At 54.0% G+C, this 14,736-nt stretch overlaps 1 protein-coding gene across 3 annotated transcripts in view; it reads left to right on the top strand.

Annotated features, from left to right (window-relative positions):
• Positions 1-6: 6 nt before the first annotated feature.
• UBAC1 (UBA domain containing 1) overlaps positions 7-14,736 on the top strand; it is a 23,701-nt gene continuing 8,971 nt past the window's right edge. For all 3 annotated transcript variants that reach the window (XM_046663694.1, XM_046663708.1, XM_046663701.1), the window contains exons 1-7: positions 7-149; positions 4,830-4,950; positions 5,870-5,943; positions 10,383-10,490; positions 11,866-11,968; positions 12,341-12,449; positions 13,164-13,389. In XM_046663694.1, the coding sequence (XP_046519650.1) occupies positions 12-149; positions 4,830-4,950; positions 5,870-5,943; positions 10,383-10,490; positions 11,866-11,968; positions 12,341-12,449; positions 13,164-13,389 (879 nt within the window). In that variant the 5' untranslated portion in view covers positions 7-11. The remainder of the gene's footprint in view (positions 150-4,829; positions 4,951-5,869; positions 5,944-10,382; positions 10,491-11,865; positions 11,969-12,340; positions 12,450-13,163; positions 13,390-14,736) is intronic.

The raw sequence follows: 14,736 nt of genomic DNA on the forward strand, positions 1-14,736 counted from the left end.
GCGGCGGCGCGATGTTCGTGCAGGAGGAGAAGATCTTCGCGGGCAAGGTGCTGCGGCTGCACATCTGTGCGTTCGACGGCGCCGAGTGGCTGGAGGAGGTCACCGAGGACAGCACGGTGGAGCAGCTCAAGGAGCGCTGCCTCAAGCACGTAAGGCCGGCCGCGCCCCGGCCTCCGTCACCCCCGTCCGTCCGTCCCTCCGCCGGGGCCGGGCAGCGCCTCCCGCCCGTCTCCCACCACCCCTGCCCGACCCCAGCGCTCCTGGACGCTGCTCCCCGCGCCGCCTCCCGGCCGACCACTTTGCACGCCATCCTCTCCTTCAACTTCCACGGCTGCCCTGGGGGGAGGGCGGATCGGGAAACTGAGGCTCGGAGAGGCGAAGCCGCCGCGGGGAGCGAGGCCTCCTGGTGTTCCCCTGCTTGTGTGTACCGGCTGTTGGGGGTGAGGTTCTGGGTTTTTCAGCAGGCCCCCGAATGCCCGCGGGAGAAGGTCCCTTCCTTCACCTTTCCCTGCACAGCCGGCGTCGGAACTGTCTCCTGCCGGCGGGCGTGTGGGCCGACATGGGCTCTGGCCCTGGGCCTCTTAGCTGGAATCCCTTAAGACAGTGCCGCTGCGGGCCGTCCCGGTGCCCCTGCTAGCCCGCCCGCGGCCTCGAAACTGACTCAGTGGGTAGGTCCAGGAGGGGGGCTCCTCCTGAGAGAGCCACTGTTTAAAGTCTATTCACGTGAAATACTCCTCCTAGAGTTAGTTCTTTAGGTCGCTGATTTTTGGAACTAGTTCTTGATGGCTTCATCTCTGTAACCTCTCGACTCTGTAAGGCGGGCTAAAACTTCTGTCTGGCTGCCTCCAGCTGCCTAAGGAAGCTCTGTACTTGGCATGATGTGCTGTTTCCTTGTCAGAGTTTAGGTTAGAGGAAGCCACAGTCCTTTAGTGCGATGTTATATGTTTAGTGTGATAAATTAGCTATCTGTATTTGTGATAAGGTGTGCTGTTAAAATAAACCTAAGTGTGCTCTCCAAGGATAAACTTCCAGTTACAGTAACTACCCACAAATCCTTCTGAGTCACTTTTGTGAGTATGGTTCCATGGAGTTGTTGTGTAGCTGTCCGGGGTCCGGGGCTGGCCAGAGAGCGATCTGATTGTGAGAGCTGGCCCCCTTCTGGAACAGCAGGATGTGAATACCAGTGCTGCCTTGGCCTCAGTGATACACCAAGGAGGAGGGGGCCCTGGGCTCACACACTGGAGGAGCAGCTGTGTTTTGGCCACTTTTGTTTTCCTCTGACCTAGGTGGTGTGATTTTGCCGTCTGGAAGGCGGGGGCTCTGTGGGCGTGTCGACTGAGAGCCAGGCACTGCAGCTTGTCTAGTTGTCGCATGTTGTTTAAAAACCTGCCTGAGATTCCGTGTTCTCCCCTCCCCAGGGCGGGAGTTCCTGAGGGCTGGGTTTGTATCCACACATCCAGGGCCAGGCTTGTAGTGGGGTCAAAACTAACGTGTGGGTTAACAGAATAGATGGGTTGCTGATTCAGAGCTGCATGGACGTGGCATGTCATCTGCTGAGGCGAGCAGGGAGAAGTCAGTGGGTAAATTAGTGTGGTATTTAGATTAACTCACTAATAGTATGGATTTACATGACAATCATAATATTATTTTATGAAGAGGAACAGGAAGTGAAGTGGAACTGTTTGATCCACAGATGCTTGCTAATGAATTTTGGGAGCACTGGAGGTTCATTAGGCAGCCAGTTTTGGTGTGATGCTAATTATTGTGTGCCCGATATTTATTATTCCAGTCAGTATTAAGATGTATCATTTGGGAACTTTGGGTGCATTATCCTACTTCAAATTGAGATTTTATTCCACTCTGCAGTCTCTCCAGGTGTAGAGGATCCGATCAGCAGGGGACTTTCACACCCAAAAAGCTGACATAAATTATGGGACTTGGGAACCAGAAGTCATCAGAAAGTATTCCCGCCTCGGCGCCCATGCCATTCTGTAGGCAGAGTGTGCTTCCACTTGAGCTGGCAGAATGCGTTACTTAGGAAAGAGAATTCTCAAGTTGGGTGCTTGAATGTCACCCTGGAAACCAGTCCCTGCTGCAGACGGTGCGGCCCGCGTGGATGTCTGAGCTTGTTCCTCCTCCGCAGGCTCCCCTGATGTGTGCTAAGCTGGCTTTGTTTTTTCCTTCGTCTTTCCCCTCTACCTTGAGGGGACAATGTGGGGTTCTTTCCTCCCCAGTACTCCTGGGAGTGGATTACTTTCTTAAAGGGGGTTTTATTATCATGACTCCTAAAGAAGTGGGTTGCCTTTGTTGCCTGGCCTTTTGGTTTTATGCGGATTGGGGTCGCCATGGTGGTCTCCAGCCCCTGTTGCCCGGGAGTGGGAATGGGCAGAGTCAACCGTCTTGTATAAGAGGAGGTTAATGAGCTTAAGAAAGTTACACCTGTGATGCGGTGGGGTGGTTTCTGTATGGTGCGAGTTCATGAAATGGCCAGATGGAACATGATACCTGCCAGGTGGCTCTTAACATTTCTTAGGTCATGTGAAGGCGTGTCTTCAGATGACAGATTCCATTGAGTGTAAGAGGACCCACTGCTGTGCGTCTCTGGGAGGAGGCGGGCTTGGGCGGGGTCAGAGGCTCCCTGCTCTGGCGCTGGGCCTCATTGGGCTTGTTGCTGCCACCCCCAGCATGGTGAGAACAGAGTCGAGCGAAGTCGTCCTGCAGTGGGGTGACTCATGCTTGGGTTCTGCTCCTGGCACCCAGTCGACACGCCTCGGAGTTCAGTGTTTTTAGGAAGCGGTATTGTGTTTCATAGACTGTATCCTGAGCTTGGCAGATCAGCTAGCCTGCCAATTTCAGAGTTAGAAGCAGCGCAGCAGTATTCTGGGAGCAGAGCCAGAGTCGGATTCAGGGGATACGGGGGTGGCGTTTCTCTGCTCCGTCCTGAGTGGTGACAGTGAACCTTACGTTGGCTGAATTCCACCTTCCCGCCACCCCCAGCCTTGCCAGTTTTGTGGGCATGTCTGACGACCCCTGAAAGCTTCATGATCTTCTTTTCCTGTTTTCAGTGTTAGATTACCGAAAATTCTACTTAAAATGCGAGTGTTGAGAGGTGAGGTGAAGTACGTACTTAGATCTTTCCTTCTTTTCTGGTACGCAGTGTGTGTGCTGCGTATCTTTGAGTCTCCATGGTGGCGGAGGGAGGTGGTGAGGAATCCGCCAGTGGGGCCTGCCGAGCTGCTCGAGAGGGAGTCCTGCTTGACCCAAGGAAGGCCACGAGGACCCTGACGCTGGGGCCTTGCGGTGGGCACGTCCTGAGTGTTGCCACAGCCTCCCTCGCGCCTGGCTGGTGCTGCCACCCACAGGTGTCGAGAGAGCACCCAGGGAGCTGTTGGCCAGGCTGCTGCATTCCTGGTCCTCACTTGACTCCACCATCTGATATCGTCGGGGAGTCAGCAGGAGCCAGGGGACAGTTACGGCTCTCCTCTGAGTTGTGGGGTTTTCAGCCCGGGCTATAGAAGCATCTGTGGATTCTACCGAGGTGTTCAGGTGTGACCCCACTCCCCTCACCCCCAGATTCTGGCTCAGGGGGAGGGGCCACAGTTGATTAGGTGGGTGCCCTTGTCTGGTGTGCTGTGTGCGTGGGGTTGTGCACGCCGTGGGTGCTGAAGCGGACAGCAGGGTGAAGACAGGTGAGCATGCACAGCGCGTGAAGGAGCAGGCACAGTGTGCTCCCCTGACTCTTCACCACCTGGGGTGTCAGCATTTGCTCGCTGTTCACAAAATGGTAAGCTGCTTGGCGATCAGAAAGCCTCGTGCAAGCAAAGGAAGGCAGAACCCGTCATCCAGTGACATGCACGTAGCCACAGCATTGTGCATGTTTTGTGTTGTTTTGCAGACAACCCTGATTGAAATGATGATCAGTGTCTGTAGTTCGCCTGCGATCTTTAGATGTTGACGACAGGGTTGGCTGGGGTCTATGGGGCCTCTGCTCGGGCTCCCTTCTGGAGTTGGAAGTCAGTAGCCGTTGAGGTGGGTGCCCCTGGGGTCGGGGAGAGCAGCCACGAGGAGCGTGTGTGTGTTGGGGAGTGCGCCGCTGGTTCCGTCCTGCCCTCTACTGCCTCGCACGCCTTTCACACGTGGCTGAGAACGCGGTGCCCGTCCCCGGTCTGGGGTTTCTAGGGCCCCGGTCAGTGAGGCACAACTCTGTGCCAGTCGCTCCCCCTTGAGCTCCCAGGAGGGGAGCCAGTGGCATCTGGAGCTGGCTTTGGGGTCTCTGTGACCATCGCTTGGTGGGCAGGAGGTTGAGCTGAGGCTAGTTGTGTCTTCTTGGGGTCTGTGGACGTTTGAATGGTCAGGCCCCTGTTTCTTGCTCTTTTTGGCCCAGCCTTCTCGCTTTGCTTATCTCTCAGCTCCGTTTCATGTGTCTGTGGAAGGAAGAAAAACAAGTGCAGAAATCACATCTAGATCTTTAGATTTTTGGGAAACAACGGGCCTGGTCTTTTCATTTTTAAATTGCTCTCCAGGCCTTTCCAGGTGAGGAAAGCGATTCAGGTTGCACAGTTGCAGCAGGGTATTTTATGTCAGAGCTGTGACCCTGTCCATGAGTGCTTAGTGGGTTGGGGGACAGATCGCCGCCCTCGGGGATCGGTGTTGTGCATGTCGTTTGGCTTCCACCGTCTACAGGGATTCTTTGATGTCATCTATGCCTTAATTTCTTAGCTAGTAAGAAAAAGCAGTAAATTCCTGGTGTGGCCTGGGTGTCAGGTTTTATATTATTAGTGTTACAGTTCATTTATTTCCTGTCTTGAAATAAATGGTTTTTCCCCTAGTGTGCTCACGGGAGTTTAGAAGACCCCAAGAGTGTGACCCATCACAAATTAATCCATGCTGCGTCTGAGAGGGTGCTGAGTGACTCCAAGACCATCCTGGAGGAGTGCATTCAAGACAAAGGTAAGGGCCCCGGGCAGCGGTGGGGGCCGGTGCGGGGCTGGGCCAAGAGGCGGAGGTGCCTCCATGTGGACGCCCGTGTTCTGGGCTGGGTCTGAGTGAGAAAAGTGGCTTGGCTGAAATGGTTTCGTTTCCCTGTGTTAAACAAAGTGCACATATGGATTACTCCTGGAAAACAGCAGAAACTGAAATTGAGCAAGCAGCATCCATCTGAGAATCCAAACGTGAACTTTATTCTTAATTGTGTTTCGGAGTGAAACCAAGGCCTCCAGAGCCACTGCGGGTTTTGTTTGTGGGCTGGAGAGCCCAGTTGTGGTGCTGCTTTCGGATGCCCTCGACATGCTTACTGTCCACACATTCCTTTAGTCACGTAGCATTTTATGTCTGGAGGTGCTTGGGGAGAAAACCTTGGTTTTCTACAAGTCATTCAAAGGACAGTTTTAATTCTGGGATTCCCTTAAATAATATTTTGAAAATATTGGAAGTAGTGTGTACAGACCTCTGTTGAGTGTGAGGGTCAAGCTGAGAACAAGGTGGAGCTCACCAGCACTGTGGACTGTGGTGTCACCACACCCCAGGTGTTCAGCTCTGAGGGTGAAGACCAAACTCCAACCTCACAGACTTTCAGAAATGAGAACGTTTTGCAAGATTTCCACCAATTCTTTGCACAGTTGTCAGGGCTGGGCTGTGTCTGCCTCCTGGGCCACCAGTCACCTCTGGTGACCCACAGCCCGGTCCTTGCAGGCTTGGGAGCCCCTGTACGTGAGCAGGGGCGTGCAGACATGAAGACTGAGAGAAGGGTAGGCTTGTGTAGGAGGCACTGGGGGACCCTTGTTTCTCTGCCCGGGTCACGTAGCATCCTTTATGCCATTTTATGGAGGTGAGATGGTACCCAGCTTCATAGACATACTTTTTTCCCTAGATGTCTTGTTGTTGATAAAGAAACGTGCTCCAACTCCACTTCCTAAGATGGCTGATGTCTCCGCAGAAGAAAAGGTAAGTGTCAGAGTTTGGCACTGGTCATCTTTGTTAGTGACAGCCTTCCACGTTAATTAAGGCTGTTAAGAAGAGGCGTCTGTCTCCTGGTTCACAGACCCAGCATGGTCCCGTAGTTACAGGAGAGAGGGTTTCTGGGGGTTTCAGTTGAGGCTGAGCCCCTTGACCACCGCCCATCCTGGCTGCTGGGTGAGTGTCTGGCACACACAGAAGCCTCGCTCTGCTTTCCCAGCTGCAGAGGAGAGAGCCGGCACGTTCACGAGGGAGGGTTTAACTCTCAAGCTGCCGTCCCCGTCTCCTCAAGCAAGTCCTGACAGAACGAGGTCAGAAACTTGATCAAGACCACCCCAGGAAACTAGGAAGATGCCTGCAGAGGGGTGACGGAGGGCACTCTGCGCCTCGCCTGGAGCGTCGCCCTCACTGAGTAATTCCCAGGGAGGCCGGCTTGCCTGTCCCATCTGGCTCTTCGGGACAGAGTTGGATGTCCCCTGGAGTTTGCGTTTGTCTGCGTCTTCCCACGGATGTAGGTGCCATAGGGAAACCGTGTGCTTTGTTGTTTGTTTAATGGCTACCCCAGAAGCCCGGCTCCAGAAAGCTTGGTCTGGAAGGCTCAGTGCACAGTGCAGGGTTTGTCTGTGAGTGGCCTCGCTCTCCTCTTGTGCCAGATCTCGTGCCTGTGCCCAGGTGCAGACCAGCGTTACTGTTTTAAAGGGGCAGCCACATTAATTTCAGTTTTTTCTTTGCTTATCTCAAGGGGGAAGAGTTTCTTGCTCATGCTTTGAAATGCTAGGAAGAGCATTCACCCCAGAGAAAACAGGCCAAACTCTGGCCCTGGGCCATGGGTCTGATGGTGGAACGAGCTATTTTAGGGTCTTCTCTGGGACAAGTGGCATGGGAGGAGTGCCTTTGGGCTTGGTTGCCTTCTTATCTGTGGCCACACCTGGCCACAGCACGGGCACGCACGCGGGCAAGCTGCTCACCCAATCTCCAGCAGCCAGATCTGGGCCTGAGTCAGGCCGCTTCTGAGAACTGCGGGCGGGCGGATCGTAGCTCTCAAGTTACAGTTATATAAATGGTGGTCCCCTCCGTCACTGTGGCTCCTTAACTTGCAGGGTGCTGCAGGCTTCACTTGGCTGCTCACCTTTTCTCTGTACGTATTTGCAAAATGAAACATTGTGAGATGTTAATGCCTGTTTTTGTGAATTATTATTATTATTTTGGTGAGGAAGATTGGCCCTGAGCTAACATCTGTTGCCAATCATCCTCTTTTTGCTTGAGGAAGATTGTTGCTGAGCCAACATCTGTGCCCATCTCCCTCTATTGTGTGTGGGATGCTGCCACAGCGTGGGTTAACGAGGAGTGTGTAGGTTTGCCCAGGGTCTGAACCTGTGAACCCTGGGCAGCTGAAGCGGAGGGCGCAGACTCCACCACTGTGCCACCAGGCCGGCCCCAAATTATTATTAATTTTTAAGTGAAAGTAACGCATTTATTGAAAAACGCAAATAAAACTACAAATCTTTTAATAAAAATGAGTAGCCTCCTATCCCGCCTGAGTAATGCCCCATAAAGGCGACCTTGCATAGCTCTTTTCCCTGTTTCTTCAGTAATCCTGCTTCTGATCTCTAAACAACACGCATATATTGTTATTTCTTGGATTATCCGTGTCAGACTCTGTCGGCTTCCTGATGATCTGGGCACAGCCCCTCCCCCAGCCCTGCCACCCTCTCTCCCCGCATGACTGTTAGATCGTGATGTTGGTTGAAGAAGATGTCAGAGTTACCATTACTATCATTTTGTGAGTGTTTTTGGCTGTGAGCAAAGTGTACTAAAATCATCTATCCTTGTTTCATACAAGTTTCTTTTTCTTGGAGTCAGTAATTGCCTCATTGTTTTGTTTTCAATAGGCTTATTGCTCATTTTTTCAAATTTTTCACCAGAATTGATAAATCCCTCTGGAAATGGGGTCACATGTACGAGGCCGTCTTCCCCTTCCTGCTTTCCTGGAGGCGTCCCTCCAGCTCCTCCGGCGCGTCCCTCTGCATCTGTTGCCTCCAGGCCTGTTGCTCAGTGTGGGCTTCCCTGCCCCTCTCCTGGGGTGGAACCTTCTAAATCTTCTAAGTCTGTGTACATTTCCTGTTGCTGCCTGACATGTTATCACAGACTTTCCGGCTCAAACAGCCCTCAGCCTGCAGGTCTGTCGGCTGCAGTGGGTGGGCTCAGCTGGCCCTGCACTCGGGGTTTCCAGAGTTGAGATCAAGGTCTGTGTTGCTCTCTGGAGACGCTGGGGGTCTGCCTCGGGCCCCTCAGGTGGTCAGCAGAGCCCCGTTCCTGCACTTGAAGGGCAGAGGGCCTGTTTTCTTGTTGGCTGCTCCTGGAGGCCACCACTTTCCTTGTCACACGGTCCCCTGCGTCTTCAGAACCAGTACCAGGATTTCTCCCGTGTTGGATCTCTCTAGCCCGAAAGAGCCCCATCCTTTGTAAGAGTTCACCTGATTGGGTCAGGCCTCCCGAGGGTTGTGTCCTTTCGTAAAGTTGGCTGTGCCCTATGACACGATCTAAGTGCAGAGGGCAGTCTGCCCTGCTCAGGGCCCGGGGACCATGCAGGGGGACTGTCACGGGTGGGGGCTTGGGGCACTGCTCCCTCCTGCAGAATGGAGTGTCTTGCCTTACTTGTCCCCCTGGTTTGGGGGAGCCTGCCTTCCTCCAGCACCTAGGAGGGGAGGTAGCTCTGGAGGCCGCGCATTCCAGCGTTCAGCGTCTGTGCGTGAGCGTTAGCTGTGTGCTGTGCGTGACGAAGGCGTTGGTCCCCATCTCCGTGGCTTCCGCAGGGTCGGCTCGTTCCCCTTGCCCTGTCTGTGGTCTGTTTCCTCTTCCCCTCCCCCTGGGATCTTTCGGGGTCCCCTGGTGCTCTTTAGAGTTCGGGGTTCTGCAGTTTGCCTTGATGCAGGTCTTCCCTTCATGGTGAAGTCACATGTTTTGGTTCTGGAAGTTTTTCTGGATTGTTCTTGGATAATTTCCTCCCCTCGTTTTCTCTTTTCTCTTTCTGGGACTCCTGTTCGTTGGACGTGGGGCTGCTTTCTGAGAGATTTCCTTGACTTTATCTTCAGACTGTTCTGCAGCCTTTTTCATCTGGCTATAATATTTTTAAGTTTCCCAACTGGATCTCTGTTCTCAGATGCTCTTCGTAGCATCCTGTTGCCTGAGTGTGGCGAAGCCGTGTGCTCTGGTGTTTGAACATTCTTCTCTCCCTGCATGTCTCTCCTGTCTGTGCCTCTTTATTTTTTTTATAAAAGATTTTATTTTTTTCCTTTTTCTCTCCAAAGCCCCCCGGTACATAGTTGTATATTCTTCGTTGTGGGTCCTTCCAGTTGTGGCATGTGGGACGCTGCCTCAGCGTGGTCTGATGAGCAGTGCCATGTCCGTGCCCAGGATTCGAACCAACGAAACACTGGGCCGCCTGCAGCAGAGCGCACGAACTTAACCACTCGGCCACGGGGCCAGCCCCTGTGCCTCTTTATTTTGATCGCTGCCTCTTGTGGGGAGGCCTTCCTCACCCCCCTGGTGCTCCTTGGCTGTCTGTCCCCGTCAGAGGCACGGGACGCTCACTGGCCACTCTCTGAGCCTGGGGGGTTGTGCCTGTTGGTGGCTTCACTGTAGGGCCCCTCCCGCCCCTTGACTGCTTCTCTCCTGCCCCTTGTCCTTAGCTCAGTGGCACATGGCTGCATCTTGTTGCCAAGAGTCAGATGATGCCTCCTTCTGTCGCTGAGCCTGGGGTCCCTGGCTCATGGCTTCTCGATTTTGCTTTCTCCCAGGTGGTTGCCAGCTGAGCAGGGTGGTGGAACACCATTGTCGGTGCCTACAACTCACTCCTGTCCCAGTGCCGCTGACACCTCCCCCGCCCAGGGGCTGTGGAGAGGCCTGGCCTGGCTGCTCCGCACACTCCTGGCCATGGCGCTCATGGCTCTGCTGAGCCCGTCTGTTTTCTGTCTCTAAGAGTTGGTTGCTGTCTTTCCTGGTTTTGTCTCCTCCTGCATTCTTCTTGTTCTCGGGAGTTCTACCAATGTTATCCCTTTACTGTCCTGTCAGGCAGGTTCCAGAAGGAGCAAAAGGTGAGCACCTGTTTCCAGCTGGGCTTACCTGCCGGCCGGTGTGGCTCCCCTGAAGTCAGCCTCACCCCTGCCCAGCTGCGTGCCCATGTGATGCCCGTCGTCTCCCCGTCCTGCACTGCCACACTCTCGTTACAGCAGGCATCACGTCCAGTCTCCTATCCCTGAGGGAGGCGTGCACAGAACCCTCCCAGCTCGTCCAGGGGTGGACCGCTCCAACTCCTGGAGGACACGGAATCTCCCTGGGTAGAGTTCTGTTTACTCAGTGTACATAACCCTGCCTCTCATTGCTCTTACGTTCATTTCTGACTTTCTTGTTCCTTTTCTGTGTAGAAAAAACAAGACCAGAAAGCCCCCGACAGAGACGCTATCCTCCAAGCCACCGCCAACCTGCCCTCCTACAACATGGACCGGGCCGCGGTCCAGACCAGCACGAGAGACGTGAGTGCTCGGCCGCAGGGCCACAGGTGTGCCGTTGCAGCTGCAGGGCCTGTGCGGTTCCTGAGAAGCACGTGGGGAGCTGAGGGAGGCATGCAGGCCCCGGGTCCTATGTGCAGCTTTCCTGCAAACCAACATTATTTTGAAATAAGTTTAAAAAAGACATCTGAAGGCAGGACTGAAAGGTAGATGCTATTGGGAAAATGGTAGAGCTTTGCCCTGAGTTTAGCTAGAAACGCGGGCTCAGAGTGACTTTGGATTGGGACGTTCTGAGTTAACAGAGCAGCTTGTTTCCAGGCTCTGGGGGCCAGTCCAGGACTTGGGGAGCCCACGCCACACAGGCTGGGGGAGAAGGGCCATCTCCCCCTGCTTGATGCCGTCTAATCGGAGAGCTTTGCCACAGCCCCGCCTTTTAGCCACAGGCCGCTCTCAGGGTCTCTTCCAGAGAGTTCTGTAGTGACCAGGGCATAGAACTCTGGCACAGGTGCCTCCCTGGCCTGTAGTGTTTGCCTCGATGTGGCGTCTCCCACAGGAGGTCTGAGGCTTGTTGTGGGAGAGGGGACAGTTGGCCCCCATTCTCGGCCCTGGTGCTGGGAGCCAGTCTGTGGTGGTTTCTGATGCCTTCCCAGCAGCCTCTCTTTCTGTTGAGAAGATGAACTGGCTGCAGCAGACTCTTCCCGCCAGCCATCCTTGCAGACAGATGAGAATTTGAGACCCGTGTCTCTGGAGCCCACCGAATCAGTCTGCTTTTCTCCAGCGGAGCCAAAGAACGGCTCTTCGCTTGCTTTGCTGCCAGTGGGCCAGATGCTTTCTTCGTTGGATAAAGGGCTGAGCGATGTCCCCAGATGTTTTTTTCTCTGTTGCTAGCCAGGAGCCCGTGTGCGCAGTGCACCTGTGCCAACAGGAGCCTCTCTCCTTCCTGTCCTCTTTCCAGGCCCCTCCTGAGACGTAGTGTTTCTCTTCCAGTCTAATCCCTCTTCTTCCTCTGCTGATCTTGACATTCTTTATTTTTTTTGAGGAAGATTAGCCCTGAACTAACTGCTGCTAATCCTTCTCTTTTTGCTGAGGAAGACTGGCCCTGAGCTAACATCCATGCCCATCTTCTTCTACTTTATATGTGGGATGCCTGCCACAGCATGGCTTGACAAGCCGTGCCATGTCTGTGCCTGGGTTTCGAACCGGCGAACCCCAGGCCGCCGAAGCGCAACATGCGCACTTAACTGCTGTGCCACTGGGCTGGCCCCAACATTCTTGAATGAAAAGCAACGTAGTTTTGACTCACAGGTCTGGAGTTTTAGGATGGGGAGTGTAGTTACAGATCCAAGTGGATTTGTTGGGCATTGGAGAAATGAGATCCTGTTTTTTTCTTTCACTGCAGTTCCAGACAGAACTCCGGAAAATCTTGGTGTCTCTCATTGAGGTGGCACAAAAGTTGTTAGCGCTGAACCCCGACGCAGTCGAATTGTTTAAGAAGGCAAATGGTACGAGCGAGCCCCAGGTAGATTGCATGCCCTGCGTGCGGCCCCGCTGCTCGCCCTGCCTCAGAGCGCGTCAGCTCCCGCCTGCAGCTCCCCGCCCCCAGGGCCCTCAGCAGTGAACCTGGAGAAGTTCCGAGTTCTCTGTGTTTCTGCTTTCAGTTGACGTGGGGTCAGTGCACTGCTTATACCGTTATTCCTTGTTTATATGTGTGAGAGCTGATGGTTGTGTCTCAGGTTTTCTGAGGTTTAAGAGAACTGTCACGAATGTTTGGTGCTCAGGCAAAGTGTTTGAGCTCCAAGGGGGCCCAGGGAAGCACCCCTCCAGCGGGCCAGGCCTGCCTGGGGCCCTCACGGCTGCGCGTCTCTCGCCCGCAGCCATGCTGGATGAAGACGAGGACGAGCGAGTGGATGAGGCAGCTCTGCGGCAGCTCACCGAGATGGGCTTTCCCGAGAACAGAGCCGTGAAGGCCCTGCGGCTGAACCAGTACGTCCGGGGCCACCTTCCCTTGCCGCAGATGCTGGGGGGCTTAGTCTTGTGGGGCTCCCCCATCGGGGACATCTTTCCACCTCAAACTCATGATCGAATCGTTTGTGACATGTGTGAGTTTTTAAAGGGGCACCCGAAGTGCACGTCCTGGAAGTCACTCATTTGGGCACCTCAGAGTGTCCAGGACAGTTTGAAGTCGCTCCACTCTTACTGGGAACTGACATGTAGTGATTGTTCTGTAAATCCTCATCGGGCTGTCGTTTTCTGGGAATGCAAATGGAAGGCTTTTCGTGGCAGGGACACTGGTGACCCCGGGGTGCGTGTGGTGTCACTTTCAGTAGTCTCCTGCAGGTTCTTATCTTTAGTACTTGCCTCCGCGTCTGCGTTCAGATCTAAAATAAATGACCTGCAAACCAAGGATGGTCATTGGGCTCTTTTTTTTGGCTTCAGACCTGCGCTCTCACGTGCACCCCATGGGTTGGGTTCCCTTTACTTCGTCGGTGGGTTTCTGTGTTCCGGCCAGGGTCTTGGGGTGGTTTGGGGCAAGGGCCAGAGCTTCAGGCCCACCCATATTAAGATGCTCATTACAAGGGGTCACCAGCTAACGCTGGAAAGTTGTTAGAATCTGAGAGGCTTTCCTTGGACGTCGAGGAATAAAAGACCCTTGTTAGTCGGCCTGGGAGTTGGAAAGTGCCTCTCCTTACCTTTCAGCATGTCGGTACCTCAAGCTATGGAGTGGCTAATCGAGCACGCGGAGGACCCGACCATAGACGCACCTCTTCCAGGCCAAGCCTCGTCAGGAGGGGCGGGGGCCGAGGCTGAGGCGGCGTCCGAGGCTGCTGCTGGGACTAGCACGGGAGACGAGGAGCCCAGAGATGAGCTGACGGAAATCTTTAAGAAGATCCGGAGGAAAAGGGAGTTTCGGGCTGACTCTCGGGTATGTGTTCCTGGACCTGGATCCAGCCAGGTATAGTTGCCGTTTCTAGAACCTCTTGAGGCCACACTGTACAGAGGACGCTCGGGCCCTGTCCCCGACCACAAACTGAGTGGGCCCCGCCCTGGAGAATGTAAAGCTGAGTGAGGAGTTTATAGTCAGGCCTGGGGGGCAGACTTGAGTTCCCAGGTTCAGTTTTAACTTATCCTCACTTGAATTCAGGCGGCTGTATTTTCCTGTGAATAATTAGGTGACAGGTCATCTCCTGAAAAACTCGCATTAGGTTCCTGTCGGTGTTACAGCAGTCTTTGAGCTGCGGGGTTGATTGGGTGCCGCCCACGGCCTGGAGGATCAGGCGCTGTGTGGGGTTGCCTTGGGAATGGGGGAGGCTGGTCAGGCTGCTCACCATCCTGTAACTGTGGCATCTGGGCTGAAGGACCAAGGGTGCAGGGCGTCCCTGGCTGAGCTTGGCCAGCTGACATTTGTGCAGACTGTTATGGCCGCCTCTCTGTTGTCAGATGATTTTTGATGTTTTTGCATCTTCGTAGTCTTTCTTCACCGCTCTGTTCTTTTATTAGGGTTTTCATTTCTTCTCGGGCACTTTTCATCATTTTAAGTGTGCTACATTTTCTTTCAGATAGTAGATCTGTGAGCTCCCAGTGTTAGGGCTTGGATTCCCTGTGTTCTCCTTCTGCTTGTGGCCTGGTTTTCTCTGGTGTGATGCTCCATCGTGGGCTTACCTGTGGCTTGTGTTTCCATGGGGACCGCGTGTGGCCGGGTTGTGGGGTACCCATCTCGGATGATTCTGAGCTTGCTTCTGCAGGGTTGAACGGGACCTCCAGCCAGGGGCTGGTTTTCATGCTAACCGTCCTGGCAGGGCTCCTGGCCATGCATGAAGTGTAGCTCCACGGCGCTGGGCTTGATCTTCCCTGCACAGAGGCAGTGCTTTTTCCAGCTCCTCTTCTCTCTGGGGGTGCACACTTTTTCAGAGTCCTAATGTTGAACTCTAGCTCGCCAGCTCGTGTGGACCTAAGGTCCATGTCCTGTCAGTGTGTGGACATTAGATCCCAACCCCGGGCCCTGATAATGCCTCCTGCCCCTCCCAGGGCACACCCTCTTATCGGGCTGGTTTGCTGTGCCTTTTTATTTCTGTCGCTTGGGCATTTAACTTTCTTAGGGATTCAGCTATGCTTTTAAAAATATTTCTGTTTTATTTTAGTCTAGTGTTTCTAGGTCTGGAGGGAAGTGTGTCTCATTAATCTTAGTCTCCCAGGGAGCCAAATCCATGTCTGGTACTGGAACCCTGGGTGGGACCCCTGTGCTGTGCCGTCAGTCCCTGTGCTCCCTTAT

Source organism: Equus quagga, chromosome 1 (assembly GCF_021613505.1).
Source record: "Equus quagga isolate Etosha38 chromosome 1, UCLA_HA_Equagga_1.0, whole genome shotgun sequence".
In the NCBI taxonomy this organism is placed as follows: Eukaryota; Metazoa; Chordata; class Mammalia; order Perissodactyla; family Equidae; genus Equus; species Equus quagga.